The sequence below is a fragment of the Drosophila busckii genome, chromosome 2R, assembly GCF_011750605.1.
Source record: "Drosophila busckii strain San Diego stock center, stock number 13000-0081.31 chromosome 2R, ASM1175060v1, whole genome shotgun sequence".
NCBI lineage: Eukaryota > Metazoa > Arthropoda > Insecta > Diptera > Drosophilidae > Drosophila > Drosophila busckii.
In genome coordinates, this window is record NC_046605.1 from 916,268 (window position 1) to 940,543 (window position 24,276).

Here is a 24,276-nt window from a genome sequence, read left to right on the forward strand (position 1 = left end):
AATATGCTAATTGCTTAGCTTTTATTATTATAATTATTGTTTGTAATGTGTTTACATTTGTCAACACTCAAATTCCTTACATTGCAATTTAACTTTGGACTATTTACAATATCGGAAGACATAAAGTATGTTAAACACAAAAATAATGAAAAAGCAACGCTTTGGTTTAAGTTTAATTGTTGCTAGCTAACTGTGGACACTACTACACATACATACATATAAATTTTATAAAAATTAAATTGTTGTAAATAGGTTTAGACAGAAAGTTTGCTGAAAGCTTTGTTTATTTACTTTACTATACGTATATGTATTATATATATATAACTAGAAAGTTTAAGGTGTAGTGTTTTTATTTTGGTTCCATAAGTTTGCTTGCCCTCACACATATAAATACATTTTGATTTTTGTGGTTTTTAACATTAAATTTGATTTAATATTTGATTATCAGGCTTGTTTGTAAACTCAAAATTAGCGCGCAATGTTGTTTAGCGTTGAAAACAATTTAAATATATCAACTATAGACACACACACACATACAGAGTGTGCGTGTATTATTTCAAGGAAACCTTGTTTAGGTTTTTTGTTACATTTTGGTTCTGTTTTGCATAAATTACTTTGATTTATAGCCATACAATATATATATAGAGATATATAAATACAAATTAGTTTATCTAATTACAGCTTAGCGTAGCTTAAAGCACTTGCAAGTTCTCGCAGTGCTTGAACTTGGAGTCCTCCTTGCCCAGTATCCAGGTGAGCATCTGGCGAGCCTTCATGCTGGCCAACATGACGCTGCGGCTCTTGTACCAATGAGCCGGTGAGCTGCCATCTCTTGGTCCCTGCAACATGCAACAATAGAGCGTTAACATATATGTGGTAGCTTTAAGGCCTTAGAGCTGCAATATTCATTATGCTTTGGTTTAGTACAAACTGTCAAAATGGATGGGGGGGCTATATAGTAAACAAACAGAAACAAAAAGCATAAACTGCAACTGCAACAAAAGCCCACAAACATTTTGGCTGCATATTTGAATATTTGACACAGTTGTGTATTTTGCTTTTGGCAAGCAAAAGATTTTGGGCTTTTGCATTTTATTTCGACTGGCAGTTGGCAAGAGATCAAAGCCTTGCTTTCATTGTTATAATTTATAACCGGGCAGGCGTTTGGAGTTGGGTTACTTAGACACTAAGCAATGGCATAAAAAAGGGGGTTTTAGTTTTTGTGTTGATTGTTTTTCTTGGCAGCATGCTGGAGTGGGTTACACTACAGAACAAACGATTCGAGATTAGTCTTGAGCGTTGACAACAATTTGAATTGGAATAGGAACTCGTGGTTAGCATAGACTTGTGGTTGGGTTACTTACCGCCTCGTCGGCTTTAAGATCAGTCAGGTTTAGACACTTGTCAGTTTCTACAGTCTCTACATGATTGTTTTTGTCTTTGCTATCTTTTGTTTTGCTTTTGTCTTTAGACTTTTTCGGCTTTAGCTGCGAATTGCGTTACACACAACAGTTAACAATTAAGTATGAAAGAGATAGATAGTTTGAAAGAGAGAGAGCTAGTTGATAGATGATTGACTAACTGGAGTCTAGCGCTAAGCTAACAACTAACACCAATGTGAGCATAGCTACATGGCCAATTGCTACTTACATGCAATAGATTCTGATCCTTCTTGAGCCTAATTTGTGTCAAAGTGCCGGCGAGCAGCTCATCACAGTTGTGGTTAATGCCCACCGAGACCTCAATGAACTTGGCGCCGAAGGTGCAGGCCACGCATTTACCATCTGTGCAGCAATTGGTGGCATGAGTAATAAGTTAACAGTCACGTAACAGCTCCAACACTTACCTTGCGCCGAAACGGAGCGTGATCTGGCCAAATCAATTTTGTTGGCCACGAGTATGGTGGGTCGATGGCGCAGCAAGTCCATGTCCTGCAAGCGCGATAGTATCTGCTTGGCACGCGTAAAGGACTCCTTGTCAATGCAGGAGTAGACCACAAGAAAAGCGTCCGCCTGCTCGAGTTCCTCCTGCAACAGAAAGAAAGTAGCACACACAGCACACAGCAGTTTAACAATTTGTGGCGCAACAAATTCAACAAGTTTACAACTCGCACAAGCAAGAGTTGCATTGCTTTGGGGCAAGTTGCACAAGTGCTGCTGCGTGTGTATTAATTTAAGCTGGCATGCACTTGAGTTTCGATCAATTGCAAGGCATTGAAATTGATGTTTAACATTAATACATAAGCTGCATTAAAGCTTAAAGTGAGAGCCTTGAGTTTCTTTTCTCTTGCAGCTTGTTGCTCGTAAAAATTACAATTATGGCCACTTTACGGCATAACGAGCAACAAACTTGCCATTGAGCACAGCCTGGAGCTAAGTGTAGTTACAGTGAATGACAAAAGTTAGCCAGCGCGCAAAAAAGAATGTAAGATGAATGGGGCAACCTTAATTAATACTTTTCAAAGTTGCAAGTGCAGCACAAACTTGTTTTCAAGTGCAATTGAGAGTTCACAAGCTATATATTTATATTACTTTATTGTCGCTGACCCAGAGAGAGAGCTGAGCTCAAGTTGGCGCGTTGCTACGCGGAAGTGACGCTGCAATTTCTCAGTTTGGTTACGTTTTGGCCAAAATGGCAGCCATAAAGCACACGCCCAGGCACATCCGGCAGCAATTTACGAATTCAAAATGCAGCACACCTCAACCGGTCGCCCATTTAGCCACCCACTCGGCTTTGTTGGCTGTTGTTCTTGCCGCATTATTTGTTTCTTCAACTTTCAACTTGCGTTTTCGCTTTGTCCTGCATAAATTGTTGCCATTTCCTTTTGTTTGTCAACGCCTTTGCCGTTGCCATTATTTGTTTGTCTCGGCAGCGCTAGCGATTTCCAATTCCATGGCACGCTGGTCATTTGGCATTTGGCCAGCAAATTTTCGGGCATTTCGATTGCATGTTTATCGCCTGCTACTTCACTCGCTTCCTCTCTTCCCCCATAATGCTTATAGCTTGCACAGCATTTATTTTATTTGTTGCTTAATATTGTATAAAATATTATACATTGCTTTATTCAACTCGCATTTGCCTTTGTCCTGCCATTCAACTTGCTACTTTATACGTTATTCATGCTCTCGTCTTCTAAGAGTTCCTTAGCCCGAGCTGAGCGCAATTTCCGAGCTTTAGTATGCATAAGTTGCCGGCTCAACTGCTTACCTACTCCCCTACGTAATTATTTTTTGTAATCTAGCGACTATTGCCTGCAAAAGGACTGCAGCTGTGTATAGCAGCACTTGAATGGGCGAGACTATGTTATACACTTCGATATGATGGCACAGCTTAGGCAATGCTTGACTGCAACTATGCCAAATGGTTTTAATTGCTTTTCTATAATTAGTTTTGATTTTTTATGTTCAATGACTGTAGTCAAATTTAATTAATTCGCTGAATTCTTTTTCAACTGATTGAATTATAATTAATATTGAATGCGGTTATTTGTATTGAATGCGAATTGCATTGCGCTCATCTGTTCAACAGCTAAAGTTGCTATAACATCTATAAGCAATTTCTATATGCTCAACGACTTTTCTTTTATTTAATGGCAGTGCACTGCTGTCGACTATAAAATTGCAAACTCCATAAAGTTATAAATGGCTCCGCCCAGTCTCGCTTGAGTCCAGCTGCAGTTTCTCATAATTTACTCAGCCATTGTTGGTCGTTCATTTGCTGAAAGTATTTCGCAATGTTGTTTGCGATTTTGTGGCCTAATTAGTGGCAAGCAAAGTTTTGTTGCAACCACTTGACATTTCACGCACTCAGTTTGCATGCGTAATTAATTCAGTTTGAGTGCCAAGGCCAAAAGTTGACCGAAAGTTTGCTTTGGTCAAGTTCTGACCACTGTAAATCCCGTCAGCTGTTGACAGCTACAATTTATCTTGCCGACAGTCGAAGTCAGCGCGCCCTAGGGAGCAATATATATTTACCTTGTTCTCAGTGTTGCCAGTAACAAACTTTAGCTCCGACTCAATGCCATTGAGTATAATTGAAATGTTTTGCTCGCCCTCATCGCATTCTGTACGTTGTGCAAAATAAAACATTAGACTCGGACTCAAGTGCATAGAGCTGTGGCACTCACCTGGTCCATCGTAGGCATTGATGCAGTCAGAGGTGCGAAACTGCGACACCAGCGCCTGCTTGCCCACACCCTGTGAGCCCAGCATCTCCACGTGATAGAACTCCACGGGCTGATGTTGAGTTTGATCCTGTGCCGGCGGCTCGCCATAGCCATTACCCAGCCCTAAGCTGCTGCCGCCGCCAACTCCTCCACCATTTAGCGCTGTCATGGCATGACGTGGATGCAACGGACTGGCGGGTGCCAAACTGTTGCTGCGCGAGCGTCGTCGTCTGAAGGAGTCGCCACGATTGATGATGCCTGCGAAAAAAAAAGAAAACGAATGTAGAGTAATTTAAATTGAAGCTGCTTAACGCAACGTTGAGTTTATTAAGCTGCTGGCTTCCTGTGCACATGTTGCGCATACGCCACGTTGCGCATACGCCATGTTGCAGCTTTAAATTGTTTTGGCTTAAATTTTAAAATTTTTCGCTCTGTCATTGACGTTGATTGAGCAGCGCGCATACAACATTTTGATATTTCATTTGCCAAAAGCACAAATATTTTTAAACAAAACTATAAACAATTGTATTGTTTGGCATTAAGGCGTTTAATTGAAATGATTACGTGCTTAAATGTCAACTGCAACATGAATTTAATTTTAATTTAAATTCACTTTGAGTGTTCATTAAATAAAAACTATGCAATTAATAACAATTAACAGTGCCGCGTTAAGGGTTAATCTCTCAGCTCTCTCTCTCTCTCTCTCTCTCTCTCTTTAAAATTAGCTTATGTTTATGCAAACGCTGTGTACATTTAAATGTCATAAATAGATTGATGGCCTGCTTTATTGCAGTTGGCTTGCAAATGCCTCAACATTTACAATTTTTGTAAAATTTATTGCACATTTGTGTGCAAATTGAATTAATTGCCAACGTTTGCCATAAACATTTACATTTGCCAACTGTGCGGGAGGGTGGCCGGCCATCAACATTGGAAAGCCATAAAGGCCAAAATACCTCAATTCATCATTATGCATTTGTTGTTCAGAAATTTTTACACAAAAGGTGCGCAATAAAAATCGCGCAAATCGCAAATCGCTGTTCGTTTTTACAATAAATATTTAGTTTAAATTTAGACGGCAGCAAATTTGATGTGTGAGCTAAAATTCACCTAAATAGACTCGGAAATGGCTTTATTCCTAGCTAACTTTTATGCATAAACAATGGCATTTAAACAAAACTCAATCAACGCTATGGCTTGGCAACAATCACTTTGAAGTGCCTTTTGCCTAATATTTGCTTTTTTATTGTGCTTAATCGAAAAAAAGAAATGCTTAAGCAAATAAATTTGAAAATGTTAATGCTGCTGGGTGGATGGATGGATTTAAGGTGCGGCAAGTGTGGCACGAGCTGTTGCACATGTTGCCAAGAATTTCAACAGCAGCTGAAATTGAAATCTGAACTCTTGAAGGTTGCGTGGGGTTAAGAAAATTTAAATAAATATAAAAAGTAAAGTGCCAAAGATACTTTTGCTTTAGTGGTTAAGTTTTAAGGCATTAATCACATTAAATTTATGCAGTAACTTTAAAGTCGTAAATACGCCAAATGAATTTCATTTCAGTTGCAGCAAATTGACAAAGTTGAGCTGCTTGGAATTCTTTGCATTGCGCTAAACAATTTATGCAATTGCATAGTAGCGATTTTCCATTTGAGTTAAGCCAGCTGTCTTAAGCTATATACACACGATTACATTCAGTATATATATTTATAGGAACGCTGCTGCGTTGTGGAACGTGCGTGGACATCATTCAATTATAATTCAATTTACACAGCGGGCGTCAAACAGTTTTGCAATGCAGGCCACACATGAAATGAAAGCTTCAGCACACACACAAACACAGACAGGCACACACACACACATGCAAACATTTGCATTGTGGCCGCTTTTGGTTGAATTTTAAATGAAATTTTCACTCATGGGCGCTTCATTGGCTGCTGCTGCTGTTGACTGACAAAACGCCAGCGATTCAATTAATCACTTTGACTCGCCCAGGAGCCTCCTATGCACTAAAATGAGATTTTCTTTTTGCATTTTTATGGAAAACTTCTTCATAATTGATGTGCTGTTGCCCTTTTTTGTGCTACACGTATTAAGTTTAATTAAATGCCAGCCCCACCGCAAGGATTACATGTCTACGCACGCACACACAGACGCACAGTTATATGTACATGTGCATTACTGTATTTGGAAAGCAATTTAGCAGAGTAAACGCTGAAACTTCATTGAATTTTAATATGCAGTTTCGCTTGAAACATGTGCTCAACTTACGAGACCCTTAAGCTACCCCCCACCCAGTACAGCTCAGCCCTGATAGTCTGATAGCGAACAAAACTATATAGTTATATATGCGTGCATATTTAAGCTGACAGCCGTTGCTAAAAGGCTATGCTAATACTTTGCCTGCTGTTGCGCTTTTGTATACACTAAACAATGAGAGTTAGTCCAATACACAAGCAAGTCCAAATAAAAGTAAATATAGAAGAAACTCATAATTTATTTATTATTATTTATCATATAAAATTTATTGTTTGTTTGCTTGACTTTCAATTAGTTAGTTAGTAAGTTATGCTAATCCACAACGAAGAATCAATCGACCCTTGCTTACTCGTTAGTGTATTTAAATAACTGTCGCTGGGTGTCTACTATGCAAAAGTGTTTTGTGTCTGAGCTTAAACACGTACTTAAAGTCTACATGCAGTTATGCACACACACGCAGCGACTGATAGCAGTGGGTTTTAGTTTCAACGTTAGACATGGCGTATGCGTAACGCATGTGACGTGACACAAATATTGAAATTGAGACACTTAAAACCCATTCTCACACACACACACACACAGACAGTGGCACACAAAAGTAACTCTAGCTGCTCTGTTTGTCTAGGCAAAGTGGCATTTAATGCCACTAGAGCAGACTCTTAACCAAATGGCAGGCAAAAGATTTTCAATGGCAACTATAATTTCATGCCTAATGGAGTTGGTTGTCGTGCTCTAAGCTGGCTGCTGTCTCTTTAGCTTATCCTTAGGGCAAATTGCCTCTGTTGATTTTCAATTTAAAAAATTAATGAACGCTATTGTGTTAGACTCACCTCCCTTGGATGCACTGAATGTGCGCAGTCGATCCACATCCTCGTCGTCATCGTTCACTCTCAGGTGATGCATGTTCATTGTGGGCACGTCCAGAAAGGCGTTGGATTTTCTATGTCCTGCAAAAATCAAATTAGTTAGAGCTTAACTAACACACACACACACACAGATACAGATACAGCAAACTAAAACAAAAGATTAAAAAGCAACAAAAGCATTGCTGAGCTTTGTGTGGCTTAATCTGCTGCTGGGCTAGCATTTTATAAATATGAACAATAGTTTATAAAACTAATTACATCGATAGTCTCGACAGCACAGAATGGTCAACAATAATGACTCATCATATATGTATAATTAAAATTAGGTGGCTTATAGCAGTTGCTCTCATAAATATAAGTTGCTGACGCTTTAAATGAATGTATTGATTGTTAAGCTAATTATATCGATAGTATCGATAGCACAATAGTCATCACATATGCATATTTAATTTAGTATTGAAAAACAATAATCTAACAAATGGCAGTTAATGTAGCTGTAGTAGCTATTTAGTAATTATATCGATAGTATCGATAACACAAAGTTTAACTTATATGCACATATGTATAATTATTCTGATGTATATTGTTACTCTCTAACTGTATGCAGCATAAATTGAGGCTAATGAAGCCTACAAGCAACTGTAGTAGCTATTTAACTAATTATATCGATAGTAACGATAACACAATAGTCATCTAATATGTTTGTTCGAAATGTATTGAAAAACAATAAACTAACAAATGGCAGCTAATGTAGCTGTAGTAGCTATTTAGTAATTATATCGATAGAATCGATAACACAAGCAGCTGTCACATACACATCTTTAGCACATACAGTAGCTGCTTGTTAATAATTTACAACTGCAATTTATATTGCTTAGCACGGCTGCTCTTTAATTGTAGGCAGCACAAATTGAGGTTAATGATGCTATGTTAACGAGCATGGAATATAAAAAAGTCTATATAACGTTAATCTATATTTAAAGACTTGAGTAGTCAGACACACACACACGCTAGAGCTGATGTATGTGTGTGTTAATCAACTTGCGCTATAAATAACATAATTTCTATATATGCATGTTGCTGTTATTATATATGTTGTTGTTGTTGTCTGACGCCAACACATGCTGCTGTCCTTGCTGTCAACATTTATAGGCAATTTGGCGTGTCTTGGCTGAAGTTTTAGCTGTGAGCAATTGGACTAAGAGCTTGCTGCGCTGTTTATGCCACATAAAACACGGCACTTGACTAATTTGTGCTGGCCAACATGCACATTAAGCGTTGCATGTGTCTGTGCGTCTGTCTGCGTGGCTTACCGTGTGGCTGCGGCCTGTGGCGTTGTGACAGCTTGCGGCGCTGCGGTGGCGTCTCCGTTTCGCTAAGACGCGGCTCACTGGTGCAATAGGAGCGCGTGTCCTGCAGCGTGTGCTGCTGTTGCTGCTGCTGCTGCTGCTGCGTCTGTGTGCGGCGACGTACCTGCAAAGTAAAGAACAATTGCTTGATAAATATGCAGTCTAAATGGCGCTCATCAATCAGCTGCTGCCGCCCAAGACATTGATTTATATATTGTGATGGCGATCAGCAATTGCACAAACGCAAATGTCAAGGTTTAGTGTGGCGCACAGCTCAATCTATTAGTGGCCTCAAGTACAAGCCGCACTTACGCTGCTTCGCTTGCGCTGACCTTTTTATGTGGCACTCAAAAGCGCAATCAGCAATGCGCTTGTGTTGCTCATGTGTGTGTCCTTTGCGCAGCTTTGTATAAGCCAAGCCAACAGCGTCTTTATACGAAATGCGCTTTAAATGTTAGTCGTAAGTTTATTGTTAATTGTAGCAGCAACAACTTTACACATTTGTCGGCAAGTAAAACTAATTTAAGCAGCTGTCGCTGCTGCTGTCGAACTTGCCGCACACCTAAGAAACTTGCGTGTGTGTAAGTGAGAATTATGCATACAACTTTGTTAACAGCTTCCGACTGCTGCTGTCAATACTCAAGCAGCCCCCAGCACGCCGCTGTCCGAAATGTTGCGGCTAGCCGGAAGCGCCATCAGCTGTCAAGTGGCAACGGATTTGTGGCACACACACACACACAGCAAGCCAAGCTGCCAAAGTGTCAGCGCAGGCAATGTGGGGCATTAGCCAAGTTCAGCTTATGCTGTTTGCTTAGTGGCCACTGCCTGCTCACTCTTGGCTTAGCTGCGGCTTAATTGCGGCACTTGTTCTAGCCCCCAATCAAATTTTGTTGCATGCACATAATTTACGTTTCTTATACACTAAAAATTAATTACACGCAGCTTTGCTGCAACTGATAGCAGCAGCATTTAGTGTCTGCTCTTTAATTAGCCAACAGGCAGCAGCAGCAGCTTTAAGTGTATGTTAAGTTGGCTGCATGCTGTTTAAGCTAAGCGCTGCCTTTGTTGTCTTGTTGTCGCCAGCAGATTCTCATTTAACTTTAGCGCGAAAGTCGCGCCGTGTCAAAAAACTTGTCAAACAAAACAAAACTCATTTCATTACATTACGCAGCTAAGCAGCAAGTATTTGCCATTTGCCATGTGTGTGTGTGTGACAAAAGTTTATTTACGCGTTTGTGTCGCTTGCAGCGCGACGTTGCACATTGAATCTGTCTCTGTGCTTTTGTAAGCTAATAATGTTGCCAAGCACTCAACGAGCTCGCGCTTTGTCTGCTGGCGTTACTCATACGCAACGTGTAACGTCTGCTGGCTGCAAATTCAATTTGAAGCAGCAGCTAACTCAATACACACGCTCGCAAGCAAATTGAAGTTCTTAAACGTTCCCAAACCAAATTATCAATTTACACGCAACAGATTTTTCACTCACATTAGCTCAGCCTACACTTCAAAAAATATATAAAAATGAATTGCTCTTTCTCCAAGTCTAGAGTGCAATCGTTGGTTTGCTCTTTCTCCAAGACTCAAGTGCAACCAGTGCTGTCTGGCTCTGTGTTTGAGCAAGAGGACAGCGATCCATCGGATCAGCCTGGCAGACGCATTTCGGCTGCGCTCAATACTGTGCAGCGTCTGCATGACGAGACGGAGAGCAAAGTGCTGAAGAAGCTGCTGCTGCTGGATGAGGGCTATCGCAACTATTTCAAGACCTGGAACAAGGAGATGGAGCTGCAGCGCATGGCGGCCGAGAAGCTCTGGCGCTTGACCAAAGCCTACACGGGCTTCTACAGCAAAGTCTGCAAGTTGCCGCAGAATGAAAGCGACACGACCGAGGACAACATACTGAGCAGCTATCAGCTGCACTATCAGATCATACGCAACTCCAACGTAGCGCTGAGCGCCGCCATCGATGTGCTGCGTCGTCAGCTGCTGGCATTTCGGCGCAAGTGCGCGCTGCTCGATCTGCAGGCGGAGACGCCTTTTGTCCTGGGCGATTCGTTTCACAAGCCCATCAAGTTCTTCATTGAGCTGGCCGAGGAGCTGTTCAACTATTTCTATAGCGGCTATCTCAAGCTCTACTGCTGCGCGCGTCTGATGGAGCCAGCGGAGCTGAGCACACTCGAGCGCTATCAGCAGCTGCTGGAGCGCAGCGAGGAGTTCGAGGAGTATCTGTTTCACAATCTGGGCTATTGTCGTTGCTTGGGTCCGCCGCTGCCCTGTCCCAAGAAGCCAGTGGTGCCGCAGATGCAGCCCTCCGAGGTGGAGGAGGCCATGAAGCGTGCCAAGCTGAGTCGCTGTGCTCGCCGCATGGCCAAAATGTCTGCAACGAACAACGAGCCGGAGCCTGCTCACTATGACGCCATCATGAGCAGTCTGCTGGACCCGGATCACGAGCGTCGCATGAGCCAGCTCAACCAGCGCATCAACGAGCTGCGTCGATCCACAGTCGGCTCTATGCGCACCGCTGCCCAAGATCGTGCGCTCATCGAGCAAATTATTAATACCATAAGTCCTTCGTCCATGTACCCAACTGTCATTAATCGTTAAGGCGAGCGAGCGAGTGAGCGAGCGATTATATTTATTTTCCTCAGGCAATTTTCTTGTTTTTTGGCCTGCACATTTGGCAAATTACGCGCTTGGCTGCTAATTGCGGCCCCCAAATATAAACTAGCTGTAAATTTGCATGTAAATGCAACAGCCTGGCTGCCACTTCCGTTGCATGCAACCAAAATAGGCAAGCAAAACTCGCAGGCGATTTGTTTTATATGTTAAGCTGCGTCGCATGTGTCCACTGAACTTGCAACTCCCCACGGGGCAAGCACAGCGCACACTGTGGCTGGCAACATGTTGCGCAGCTGCATATAAAATTTAATTTCTAATACAACAGGGCAGCCAGTTAGAAAGCTATTTAAGCTAGAGCGGAGCACGTGAGCAATTTCCACTACAAATAAATTGCATATTTATATTTTATAGTTGCAAACTTAAATTCAACTTTATTGAGAGCTAAATAAATTTATGTGCGTAATAATAACTAATAAATATATTTATTTTTTAGTGTGTGCGCTTAAATTGAACTTTATTGATAGCTAATAAAATGTTTATTGTACTAAAAATTGATACGCGCATTAATAAATAATAAATTTATTTACTTTATAATGTAAAAGATTAAGTTTATCGATAGCAAGTTAATTGTTTGCTGTACTAAAAATTGATGCGCTGTGCTTTGAGCAAATCGTTTGTATAGACAGTATCGATTAATTATAGATAATCAAATAAAATCAAATCAATATGCGTGAGTAACGATAACTAATAAATTTATTTATTTTTATGGTGTAAACGCTTAAACTTAATTTTATTCATAGCTAGTTAATTGTTGCTGTACTACAAATCAAATAAATAAAAGCATTTATATCGATAATATCGATAGTACGCACTCATCGCTAACCAATAATTACTAGCAATCGTACATAATTAAATGTGCTTGGCAACCAAAAAGAGTTAATAAGCCAACAACAATTAGTTGCACATATGTTGCGTATATAGCGGTACTCACCGATCGGGCGCCTGAAGTGATGCGTGCACTTTGCGAGCGTGTGGCTGGCCGACGACGCCTGTAGCCCGGCGTGCCGCCTTCGGGCGTGGCACTGCCCGAGGGCATGTTGTGTATGACAGTCTCGATGCTGGCGCCTGTCGCGCAAATGGACGCGCTGCGCGTCTTCTTCTGCATGCGATGATGCATGGGCGATATGTCGTCCACCATTTCGACTTGAATTTGTGTAGACAACTGTGGACTGTGGACTGTTGACTGTGCTTTGCTGACTTGACTCTATGTGCTGTTGGTTACTGTGACTGTGTGTGCTCTACTACGTTACAGCAAAAGCAATTTATATACTGATGTAGTTTCTGTTGTTGTTGTTGTTGTTGGTGCTCTATGGCATTTGGTGCTCTGGCTGTGGTTGCATAATTCGTAAATTAAGTTTGTTTCTTTTTGTTTGCGGTGCGCTGCAAATAAAAATGTATGCCAAAGAAAAAAATTGTACGATTACAAATCAAAAATGTTGAAATTTTGCTTAAAATTATTTGCACAAACTATTTCAATATACTAAGCAAATACATACAATAAATAACTCAAGCGTCAGCAAAATGTATTTTTAATTTTCTAAGATTTGTAACTACATGCAATATCATTTGCTCAGCGATTTTTCATCTGAGCTATTTGTTGTTGTTGTTGCTGCTTTCTGATTTTATTTTCGTCATGCAACATAAATGCGTTGCTCTCTGACGCTTTTCACTTTTGTTTCGCTTACGCAGACATTTGTTATTTATAAACTGTTTCGCTACCACCGCACAGAACTGGGTCACAAGTCCCAGAGCTGTACTACGGGGCGCATGAGCGTTTGCCATGCCGAAAATCCTGTATACGACCTGAAAGCCTCATAAATATGCTAAATGTTCTTAAAAACTAATTGCTCAGTAAACTGTGCAGTTTCTCTTAGAGCAAGCAACAGGTGTTCAGAATATTCCAGAAACTAAAGCTTTAAAGCATAAGATGCATAAGATCAAAGGACAGTTGAGTATTAAATCAATAATGTTTAGACCCAACAGTATATAAACTTAGTTTTATAATGTACATAGCTCTTTGTTGTAATCAATTTTTACTCTGGCTACGCAATTGCCCAATCTAAATCAAATTTATACAAAAGATCTTCACACATCATTCCAATGAATTGTTTGTTTGTTTGTTTATTTGTTTTCTCTACGCCTGTATGTGTGTGTGTGTGTGCGTGTATTTGCAGCGAGTGCTTAAGTGTGTCCGTTGTTTAATCACGTAGATTTGGCTGCTAAAAATAAATATGTTTAGCTTTAGGATTTGCGCCATTTTGCTTGCATCATGCGGAGAACGTGGACGTCTAAATAATTTCACAATTAATGCTGTAAATACATAAGCAAGGGCCACAAACGAGGTCGCGTTCAGCTGGCGGTTATATATGTATCTAGATAGTGGGGCTAGAGATTCAACTCGCTCAAAAGACAAATTGCAGTTAGCTGCAGTCTAATTGACACTAATTGCCATTTGCAGGCCAGGACAAAGAAAACGAATTTTAGCGCTTAGCTTGGCTTAAAGCCAAATTGCCTAGGCTTGACAAATTGAATTTATGGCCGACTCGACCCGCCAGCTGGTCTAGTGGGAATTGCTTTTAAGCACAATGGGCCGGCCTGGCTGTGCCTGTGTGTGTGGGCTGCTCAAGCATTTGATGTGAGCAAACTGATAGCCCTGGCCTCTCGCTGAGGCCGCCTTAAGAGGCAATCACAACACATATATTTGTAATCTATTTAGGCTTCCAACTACTTAGACATGCAACATTAGCTTACCCCATACGCCGGCCATACCAGCCGCCCCGCCAGCCCAGCCCAGCAGTAGCTTGTGCATAATCGAATTACGCTTCAAAGTCGTCAAGTCCTCTCCAAAGACCCCACACCCCAAAGACCCACTAGAGCGACAAGTCGCAGCATCGCAGCTGTCAACGTTTTCGCTTCCAAGTGCAATTTGGGGCGTGCCTGTCAGATTGTCTGCAGCAGGCAGTCGGTGGCACGTTCTAGTTGTTTGTACACCTGCCACTCAATTCACTTTCTCCTCGCCATATACACCTCTGCCATGCTATATAGACTAAGTACACTTATTGTTGCTTTAATTTCTTACGCTGCGTTGGAGTGTAATTTGCACAAGGAGCAAGTCACAAGGCACAGAAACAGCTTTTAAATTGTATACTTATTCACTTGCTTGCTTAAACTTACTCAGTTGTATCATGTAGTTATTTGTTTATTGCATATATTAATTATTTATATACACCTTCAAGATCACTGCTCACTGTTGAGCTTATGCCAAACGTAGTGCTGTTAAGCTTCAACAGCTATGCTAATTAACATACAGCAGTGTTGTAAGCTGTAATTAAACTCACTGTCATCCACCCACTCACCGCATAGAATAAAAAAGTTTTGTAAGTGCAGTTTGCAGTTTTATTTAATTTACATAAATATGATTGAATTTATGCAAATCATCAAGCATATGCAATCAGGGTATGATACCATGGTAAAACTTTCAAATGCTTGCCAGCTTATGCCAAATGCTGCTTTAATCTCTTTACGTTGCAATGTATTTGTGCAAGGGCCAAGGCACAGTCTGCGATTTGTAGGAAAAGCCTTTAATTTGTGAAAAAGGTATGCTACGAATTATCAAGCTTAGCGCCGGCAAACACATGTGACTAAGTCAATCGATATGTGACGATTAATGAACTCTTGTTCTACGCAAATATATTTGTAATAGTAGCTACACGAGATCATCCTAGCAAATCTTAAGCGAAACCTAAGTGCTCGTTAAGCCTATGGCCTTAGCAGCTACGCAATAAACAGCTAGCATGCAACGCTGTAAAAGAGACTCATCTGAGAGCCAGCACTTGTCAGCACAATCTAAAAAGAGCAAAAAAATGTCTAAAGCAACTGAGTTTAGAGCACCATTTCTATGACTCAATGTAGTATCATAAACCTCAAGATTTTATACTTCAAAATCAACAGCATATTTAGGCACTACTATGATGACGGTATGTACTATTAATTGTATTAGTTAACTTGTAGAATAATTAAAACATAAATAATTAAAAACTCGCTTTATTCAATTTAGCTGGCGCTGCCGGCACAAAGTCACAGCTGCATTGCAGTTGAATAAATATGGTAAAAGTAAAACCCTTTAAGGCCAAACGCAGCTGCGAAGGTTTAGCACAAAGCGTAGCAAAAAGTTTATGCCCGCCCGGCTATTGTCATTGACTTTACGCATGATTTGCGCGCAACTAAAGCCGTAAGAACCAAAAAATAAAAAAAGGAAAGTATGGATAAGCGAACTAAATGCAGATAGGGCTGGAGAAAAAAGGGCTACATAGTTAGCCAAAGCTATGGGCAGGCAGCACACATGCGAGAGCAGAATGCGCGCGTGCATGAAGACGACTTGACTTGTTTGCATTCTATGGATAGAAGATACAAAGGACTGTAGCTATGCTAACAAGACAGACAACGACGACAAGAACAACAATCAGCCAGCTTGTTGGTTGGGGTGGGCGTGGCTTTAATTGCCTTAACAATGAACGCATTTGACTTGATTGGACTATAGGCTGGGGCAATTGCCTTTTTTATGGCCACATGTGGCGCGCAATATATAAAACTTTCACTTATCTAAAAACACAAATCGACGCAAATGCAGCTTGATATTAACAACAATTTTGATGCCAACAACGACAAATATTGTAGCACATTTGGGCTAATCAGCACACACACACACACACACACACACACAGCCATAGATATTGCTGCACATTGACAGCTGTGCGCGTTTCCAGGCAACTTAAGCTATCAGCCAGGCCAACGTTGTGGCCTTTTATTCTTTATTTTTGTGCGTATTTTTTTTGTTGGTTTTTTATTTTTGTTTTTACTGTGGCTCCTCAGATAAACCTGACAAAAGCCGATAAGTGCCGTCTGATATACATACATGTATATATATATATATGCAAACTGCCAATGGCAACGCTCAATTGGACTCAACCCTCGGCTCGGCGCAGTTGGCGCCCAACGTAGCGCTGTTGGCGCAGGACTTTGCTGACACCTGTCTAGCTGTTGTCCTGTCGGGACAGCTGCCCGCAAAATGTTACAAACTCTCAATTGATTTAAATGCTGCCCCCGTAGCTAAAGCGAAAGCGAAAGTTTTTGTTTTTCTTTTTGTTTTCTTCTGTTTTAAGCTGCAAATTTATGCTGTTAGTCAAGTTGCCAACTGTCCAGGCGGTTAACCTTTAACTAAACAGCATAAAATGCTTAAAGCGAATTTAAGACGTTTAAGTTGCTGTAATTTGAAGTTTTTAAGCAGCCAATAGAGCAGCTAAGGCTTTGGCTATGCAACTTCGCCTTTATATATTAAAGCTATTCACATCTAATATGTCTTTATTAATTTGTATTGCATGACAACTGAACAACTTGTAGCCTTTGCCCTGTTGGCGATGAGACCATGTAGGCTATGGGGCTAGGCATTTAATTTGTGAAAAAGGTTTGCTTACCTGCCTTTGTTATCAGCTTACTTGATTTTAGTTAAAGACCTTTGTTTATTTTAAATAATTTGTATTTACATACAAGATCACCTGTTGAGCTTATGCTAAGCCTAGTGCTGTTAAGCTTACAACAGCTATGCTAATTAACATACTGCAGTGCGGTAAGCTGTAATTAAACTAACTGTCATCCGCGCACATATAAAAGTTTAGGCTTTGCTATTCAACTTCGCAACTATATATATTAAAGCTATTCATTGCTCACATCTAATATGTCTTTATTAAGTTGTATTGCATGACAACTGAACAACTTGTAGCCTTTGCCCTGTTGGCGATGAGGCCATGTAGGCTATGGGGCTAGGCCGCTCTTGTTTTTTTTATCTGTCACTGGCTCTTGTCATGTCATGTTCAATGTTCTTATGCACAACTGGGCAGCCATGTTGCTCCTGTTCATGGCCACACACACACATACACAGCATGAGATTTATATATATTTATACCCCTTATGCTACGAAACCTGTTGCATGCGCAACGATAAAATTAATTTCAAAGCATTGAGACATGTGGCAAAAGGTCAGCCGCAGAGTCTTTGCCTTTGCCTTTGCCTTTTGGATCCTGCAGCACTGTTGTTGACATATTTACAGCCTGTTGCCTGCCACAAGCACTAACAGCCTCATTAGCATTATCATGTGGCACTCGTCGTGCCGTAGACTAAGCAAGAATTTACTTTTATTACTCATACGCCACGTTGTTTATTTTTTCAATATACTTATATAAATATTTGCTGTCTTAGTGCTTAACAAAAATGAAAATATTGTTGTCGGCATAAATTTTGTAGCATTCAGTTTAGCGCGGCGTCGCACGCGGCGTTTATATAAAAATCTTTAATGGCAAATAGAAATATTTAGAAACATGCCAGCAAGACATGCCAACAACAACAACAGCTATATAGATATATATAGCGAAATGTGTTATTTGTGTTATTTGTTGATGACATAATAAGAGCATGATCAAATCTCTTGAGCTTTGCGGTCAAAAAGCGCAAAGTTTATAAAAGACAAATTTGCCGGCAGCACAAAAACTTTCCATTTTCATATAAAATGAATAATTGAGTGAGATTACGAACAATTGAGCTTGCTCTTTAATTATGCAATAGATCGATGATTTTGCTTTATGTGTAAATTTGTTATTTTTGTCAAGGAATTTCCAAATCGTTGCACAAATCGAACGAACAAGCAACAAAATGGCGCAAATTGTTGTCTGCTTGGTTTAAACTTAACGTCTTTTATGATGATTATGACACATGTGTGTGTGTGTGTGTGTGTGTGTGTGTTTGTGTGTGTGTCAGACAGCTGGCTGGTTTATATTTTAAGCAGCATACTTTAAGGCGCTCAAGCGCTCAAGGCTCACCGGGATTACAATTTTCCCTGCAATCAGGGCTACAAACTGTGGCGTTTATAAGCTCTCCCTCCCTCCTCACCCCACCCTCTCGATTCATTGTCGGTTCAGCCAAATGGAAAATACGCTGCTCGCCAAAAGTTTAAGCAAGCTCAACGCTCAACGCTTTTATAAATTCCATTGAATTCAATTTGCAGCGCACAATTTTTGGGTTTACTCAATGTTTTCTATAACAATTCACTTCATTTAGTTGTCTTGCGCTGCTGCTTTTGAAAATCTTTATTAATTTGAGCCCCCTCCATAATTAACTTGAGCTCTGCGCAAATAAATGTTCAAATTGCTTTATACCTATTTGCTTTTGTATGTTGTCTGTCAATATATACACCCAAACACACACACACATATATGTATATATATAGATATGATTTTTCTGGGTTATTTTTATAAGTATTCCCTTGTAGGTTTTTCTTTTTGACATATGTTGAGTGTCAGGCGCTGCGTTTGATTTCATATACAACTTGGCACAGTTTTTCGTCTAAGCATACGCTGCTATTTGCTTTGTGCTTCTTTCTACTTACGTTTCATTATGTTTGATACCCTGCAAATTGTTTGTGTGAGTAGTGTTGATAGTTTGCAATATTTAGATAGCTTTGATTTGAACGCAAATTCTGTAAACGCAAAAGTTATTGAAGTTAATTAGAGCTGCTCGTCTTAAACGAGTTCGAGCTTGACTTATAGACTTTTTACTGAGTTTTTATAAATAATTGAGTAAATTGTTGTCACTTGTTAAAGCATTTGTAATAAGTGCAGCTACGCATTGTGATTGATTTGATTTTCTATTGCTATTATTTTAATTTATTTAATTTTAGTTGGCCTAACTTATAGATTTATTACAGTAAATTAGAGCTGCTGATTTTAATTGATTGATTGATTGATTGATATTAACTTAGAGACTTTTTTTAAGTTTTTTATAAATAATTGAATATAAATATTTGTTGTAAACTATTAAATAATTTGTAACATCAAACTGCTGACTTGATTTTTATTGCTTTTATTTTGATTTATTTAATTTAAGTTTAAATGATTTTGACTGCTATTGATTTTAACTTAAAGACTTTTTGCTAACTTTTTATTATTAATTGCGTAAATTGTTGCAAACTTTTAAATAATTTGTAATATCGAACTGCTGATTTGATTTTCTGCTGCTTTTAATTTCATTTATTTAATTTTAGTTATAGATTTTTAACAAAGTGCCTGCAAATAATGGTTTAAATTACTATAAGCCATATAACTTGTAATTCTTTTGCTTAATGCATTATTTTGTTTACAGGATATCTCTGGGTCAACTGCTTCATTTTCTTGTACAACTTGTCTCATATTTTTTTTTGTTGAATTACTTTAGCTCGCATTGTTTGTTCGCATCACAAGTGCAAGTGGCTGTTGCCCTTTATACATTGCTACACCCCGCTCATCCACACCCACCCCTTGATCCACCAAGTGTTTAAGAAAAACGAGCTGTGGCAGCTGTTGGTCCTTTGGGTTTAGCGTAAGAGACATTGCTGTGTGTTAAAATTGCTTATCGATTAAATTTGCAATTTTTTATTTTGTCATTTATTCTCGCTTGTTTATGAGCTGCACTAAACCAGACCCAAACCCGTAGCTGAAGCTGAAGCTGAAGTCAAAGCCGCAGGGCTAATGGCAACTGTCAAGGCAATGGCTGCGTCCATTTGCCTACAAACTACAAGTTTAAAGCAAAAATGGCAGTTAGCCAGCATACTCTAAATGCGTGTATAAATATAAAAGAAAAAACTATTTTTTGTCTGTTAGTTTTTTCTTGTAACAGGAAACTGCAAGATATATGCGTATGTGTGTGTGTCGAGTATTTTTGCATGTTTTGCTCTGAACCTTTACAATGACTGCGAATGAATTACCACTTGCCGCTGGGAGTCCCTTGATTCCTCCGCCTGTTCCTCCCTAGCGCAGTGAATAAACATTTAGTTAGTTTTGAGGCTGTACAGCGGAAGCGTCGTCTGTCTCCGCCTCAGTCACGTTCCTGCCTGTTAGAGTATTCCACTTGAAGCACACACATGCTGCGTGTAACTGAGGCAAAGAGACAGAGCGAGAGACAGAGAGAGAGAGAGAGAGAGAGCACAGCTCATACACTTGCAAAAATGCAGCAAATCTTCAACCTAAATGCGCATAGCAGCATCTTTGAAAACTAAGTTGATTTTGATTTATTCTATTTAATTAATTTTATTGTATTTCTTGCTCATCTTCGCTGCTGAGCGCTTGAGCGCTTAGCTTAGCAGCTTGAGCGTCTGAGCTAAAACGAGCTCTCAGCGATTTTGATTTGCTACATAATTTGCTCAAGAATTAACTAATTTTGAATTGGTTTCTTTTGCTGTCTCAACAATTGGCATTTAAATAACTTTTACATTTTGCAATTATTTGAAAATTGCAGCTTTGTTTTTTTAATTTGTATGCGTTTAATTTTTGGAAGTCTCATAACTCATCAATCTAATTTGACTTTGATGAATTTATTTAATGTATTATTTAATGCAATGCATTATACTAAATTAAGTGAACAGCTCCACTGAGCTAAAACGAGCTCTAATGCAATTTTAATTAGCTCAATAATTAACTAATTTTGATTTGGTTTATTTAGCTGAGCTTGTCTCAACAATTGGCATTTAAATAACTTTTACATTTTTCAATAATTTGAGAGTTGTTTTTGTTGTTCAATTTGAGTGCTGCGTGTTGCGTTTGTTTTAAACAAGTCTAAAATCTTTGCAAACTAATTTGAGTTTGATTAATTTTTAATGTATTGCCTTACACTAAATTAAGTGCACAGCTTCATTGTTTGTTAAACTGAAATTCGTTTGTTGCAAATTTAGATTAGAGCAAACGTTTCTCAATTTTTGTTAATACTGCCTCATACTATGAACAAGTATTAAACAATTTTGCAGCCATTCAATGCTTTGTGTTTATCTAAATAATTTTCAAACAAAGAACTAAACGTGTTATGAATTATTTTGAAGGCAGCAGCTTTGGCAGCATTACAAAAAAATTATCGGAGCTTTTAATTAAAATGTAAGCTGCTACATATGTATTTTTTTTAAGTTTTTTTTTAAACAAAGAACTAAATAATTTTTGCATTATTTTTAAGCATCACAAAAAACTTCATTTTGATTGTGTTTGAAATCTAATAAAAGTGGTGCGAGTTTTGCATTTAGCTAGCTCAAGTGCTTGTTATTTTTTATGTTTTATATTTTTAGACTTCCAAAGTTAGTTGCAGCTGCATTGCTGAATTCTTTTTTGCAAGTGCATAAACATAGTTCAAAGTGAAGCACGGAACTTGTCAAACACAAAATGTAGCCACGCCCGAGGACATTCTACCTGCTGCTGCCGGAGAGAAAGATAAAGAGTGGGAGTGATAGCAGCCAGAGCTGCTCGACAGTGTCAACTACAACAACAACAACAACAACAACAACAAGTTGCTGCATTTTGGCCAACACAATGCCGCGACAACAAACTTGGCCCTCACCCCTACCCCTGCACGCTGCTTTTCCAATTCATTGCCCCGCACAGTAGCCAGTGCCAGTCGCTGGGCCTGCGAGTCAGAGGCTTTTAGTGAGCCCTTAGCGTATGTTTGTGTGTTTGCAGCTTAAGCGCTGCTGCTGGCCAGAACTCGCTTTTAATTGAATTTTACAATTTTGGAGCATAGGTTGCAAGCTGGTTGGGGGCAGGCTAATAATGTTGCAAGCCAAAAGCCAGCATAACAATTTCATTACGAGCTCTCAATTATTTGCAGCAGCAGCAGCAGCAGCTAAAAGGGAATTTGTTTTGCTACCAAAATTCGATTTTGCTGACATAAAAGCAATGCAACGCACTGTAGTCCACAGGGACGTGTTGGTCAGGTGGGCGTGGTCAGCTGCACGTCGCGTGCCAATTGACATTTTAGCTTAATTGGCCAACAGCCAGACAGACAGCTAGGCAGACAAAAGCGTCTCGACTGACGCAGTGCAGCAATTTTTAGCTGCTGATTGCTGCTCCGTAAGAGAATTAAAATGCCAGCGAGAATTCTCTAAAATTTTATATGTATGCCAACTTTAGTTAAGAACTTCTAGCTGCTGCTAGTTTTGGTTTGTTTATTTAACTTTAAGCTAATTGTTTGCAGCAGCCCTGGTTTGTGTTGCTTAATGAAACAAAAATTTAGGGCGCACTCAACAAAATAAAGAACTCAACATTTATTGCGTTGCTTGTTTGCCTTTTGCCAAAATGCAAGAGCAGAAATCTATTAAAATTGATGGCGAATTTCTTTGAGTTGTTTTTCGGTTTTTGTTGTTGTCAAGTGCTTTATGGCACCCAATGGAATGTGGAGGAAACGTTTTACAGCCGAAATAATCAGGCTGCAATGTATTTTATTTAACTGCGGCCAAGCGTAAAAACACGTTGCGTATACGCAAGGGACGCTCAAGCCGCTAACTTAAATCAAATGGACGCACTCACCTGCTGTGTTATGTTAATGATTGTTGTTAATAACTATTATATTTGGTCGATATATAACACACACACACACACTAACAAACAAATTTGATTAATTTGTTTTATTCTTTTGTTGTTATTTTTAGACAAAACACATTGCGCGCTGCGCTTACGGGAAAAACACTGCGCTATATAAAAATTTCAAAAATATTTCTATATATATTTCATATTTGAAAAAAACGAACCACACGCGTTTTCAAATCTTTTGCCGTTACGCGTCTGTGCTGCTTTAGCGCCGTTGTGAGTTTGAGTTTGAGTTCGTTTTGCTGGCGATTTGTTGGTTGTTGCGCATACGCCATGTTGGCTGCAGTCATGTTGCGGTTCGAGGCTGTGACGACATGTTAAAGCTTTCAACGTCACTGTTGAAAGCTTTGTTTGCTTGCTTGCGCCTTGTTTATCTTTTTGCTTTAGCCTTTTTGTTTATTGTTGCCTTTTGTCTCACACACACACACACAGACACACAGTTACATTTGTTTATGTGTTGGCCTGTTTATGAGCCAAATTGCTGACAGCCCAACATTATTTATATGCACATTCTTTGACATTTTATTAGTTTTTTTTTTGTAGGCGGGGAATTAACTATTGCTCATATGTATTTTGTATATTTTTTATATACGGTACAGTTTTGTTTATAAATTTGTTAGCGTTGTGCACGTTGTGTACTTCACTTTTTTGTTGTCTTTTGCCGCTTCATTAATAAATATTACTCATACGCCAAGTTATCGCTAACCTAAATCAACGCTGCAATTGGTCATTTGCATGTTGCGCTGGAATTTTTAATGCGCTCGACATACTTTTAAATATAATGGAGTAGCTCAAATCAAAAATGTCACAAGCTAAAAATAATGCTAAGAACAGATTCATTTATTTTCAACACTAGAATTGCTTGCTTCACTTTAGAGCACACAACAGTTTCATTTATTTTATTTTCAACACTTTAGGTGCAAGCCCAATTGCTTCCTATTTCACTTTAGCTCAGCATTATCTTGTATATCGTGTCAGTTAAATTTAAAGTGCCTTGTTCGCTACATAGAGCAAAAGTCATTTGCCAAATGCAAGCAGCAGTGGCAGCAAATTTGATTAATCACAGTGGAAGGCGTAACGTAACATAACATTACGTTACGTATACGCCGCAGGCAGCTGTCAGCTTGTATGATGAAGCGTGCGGCATGCCACAGAGCATTGGGTGGTAAACAAACTCAAAATCCGCAAAGTCAACTCAGGCAAGCACAAACAGACGCTTAACAATAAGTCAAAGGCTCTAAACGCAGGTCGCACCCACAGTCAAGAGAGTGAAGCTTAACAATATGCGTAAGTGTGTGGAAAGAGACAGCGATAGATAGAGTGAGAGGGATAGAAGTTGCTTGTTCACATTATCACGCGCTATGATTTATTTATAGGCCAGGCAACTGACGGCTATTGCCTTTTCAGCTTGCGTTCGTATTGGTGTGTGTGTGTGTGTGTGTGTTTGTTTTACTACGAAAAAAGCTGTCAATTGATTCACTTGACCCACTTGGCAAGCCACACTCGGCGTTGACCCCAAAGCCGGCAACCTGTCG

The 24,276-nt window shown here is 39.5% G+C and overlaps 2 protein-coding genes across 3 annotated transcripts; one reads left to right on the plus strand and one right to left on the minus strand.

The window, feature by feature from the left end:
* Positions 1 to 11: 11 nt before the first annotated feature.
* Positions 12 to 22,854, minus strand: LOC108596259 (GTP-binding protein RAD). Of its 2 annotated transcripts, XM_017981816.1 has the most exons (10): positions 22,682 to 22,854; positions 12,244 to 12,692; positions 8,601 to 8,760; positions 7,252 to 7,368; positions 4,127 to 4,423; positions 3,975 to 4,063; positions 1,847 to 2,027; positions 1,651 to 1,784; positions 1,365 to 1,487; positions 12 to 839 (listed from the first exon to the last, which is right to left on the minus strand). In XM_017981816.1, exons 2-10 carry the CDS (start codon positions 12,448 to 12,450, stop codon positions 693 to 695), a joined length of 1,455 nt encoding a protein of 484 aa, XP_017837305.1. In that variant the 5' UTR covers positions 12,451 to 12,692; positions 22,682 to 22,854; the 3' UTR covers positions 12 to 692. The 2 variants fall into 2 exon arrangements, with proteins under 2 accessions (XP_017837305.1, XP_017837306.1); XM_017981817.1 differs by lacking the exon at positions 1,365 to 1,487.
* LOC108596260 (CG31910) lies at positions 10,116 to 11,280 on the plus strand. Its single transcript, XM_017981818.1, has one exon. It carries the CDS (start codon positions 10,158 to 10,160, stop codon positions 11,235 to 11,237), a length of 1,080 nt encoding a protein of 359 aa, XP_017837307.1. The 5' UTR covers positions 10,116 to 10,157; the 3' UTR covers positions 11,238 to 11,280.
* Positions 22,855 to 24,276: the final 1,422 nt, after the last annotated feature.

What these genes read in the sequence shown, in the direction of transcription:
- LOC108596260 (XM_017981818.1), top strand. Translation starts at nt 10,158, where the DNA reads ATGAATTGCTCTTTCTCCAAGTCTAGAGTGCAATCGTTGGTTTGCTCT.
- LOC108596259 (XM_017981816.1), bottom strand. Translation starts at nt 12,450, where the DNA reads ATGGTGGACGACATATCGCCCATGCATCATCGCATGCAGAAGAAGACG. An exon ending in TCACTTCAGGCGCCCGATCG is followed by an intron (nt 8,761 to 12,243) that starts GTGAGTACCGCT and finishes TTTACTTTGCAG; the next exon opens with GTACGTCGCCGCACACAGAC. An exon ending in CCACAGGCCGCAGCCACACG is followed by an intron (nt 7,369 to 8,600) that starts GTAAGCCACGCA and finishes TGATTTTTGCAG; the next exon opens with GACATAGAAAATCCAACGCC.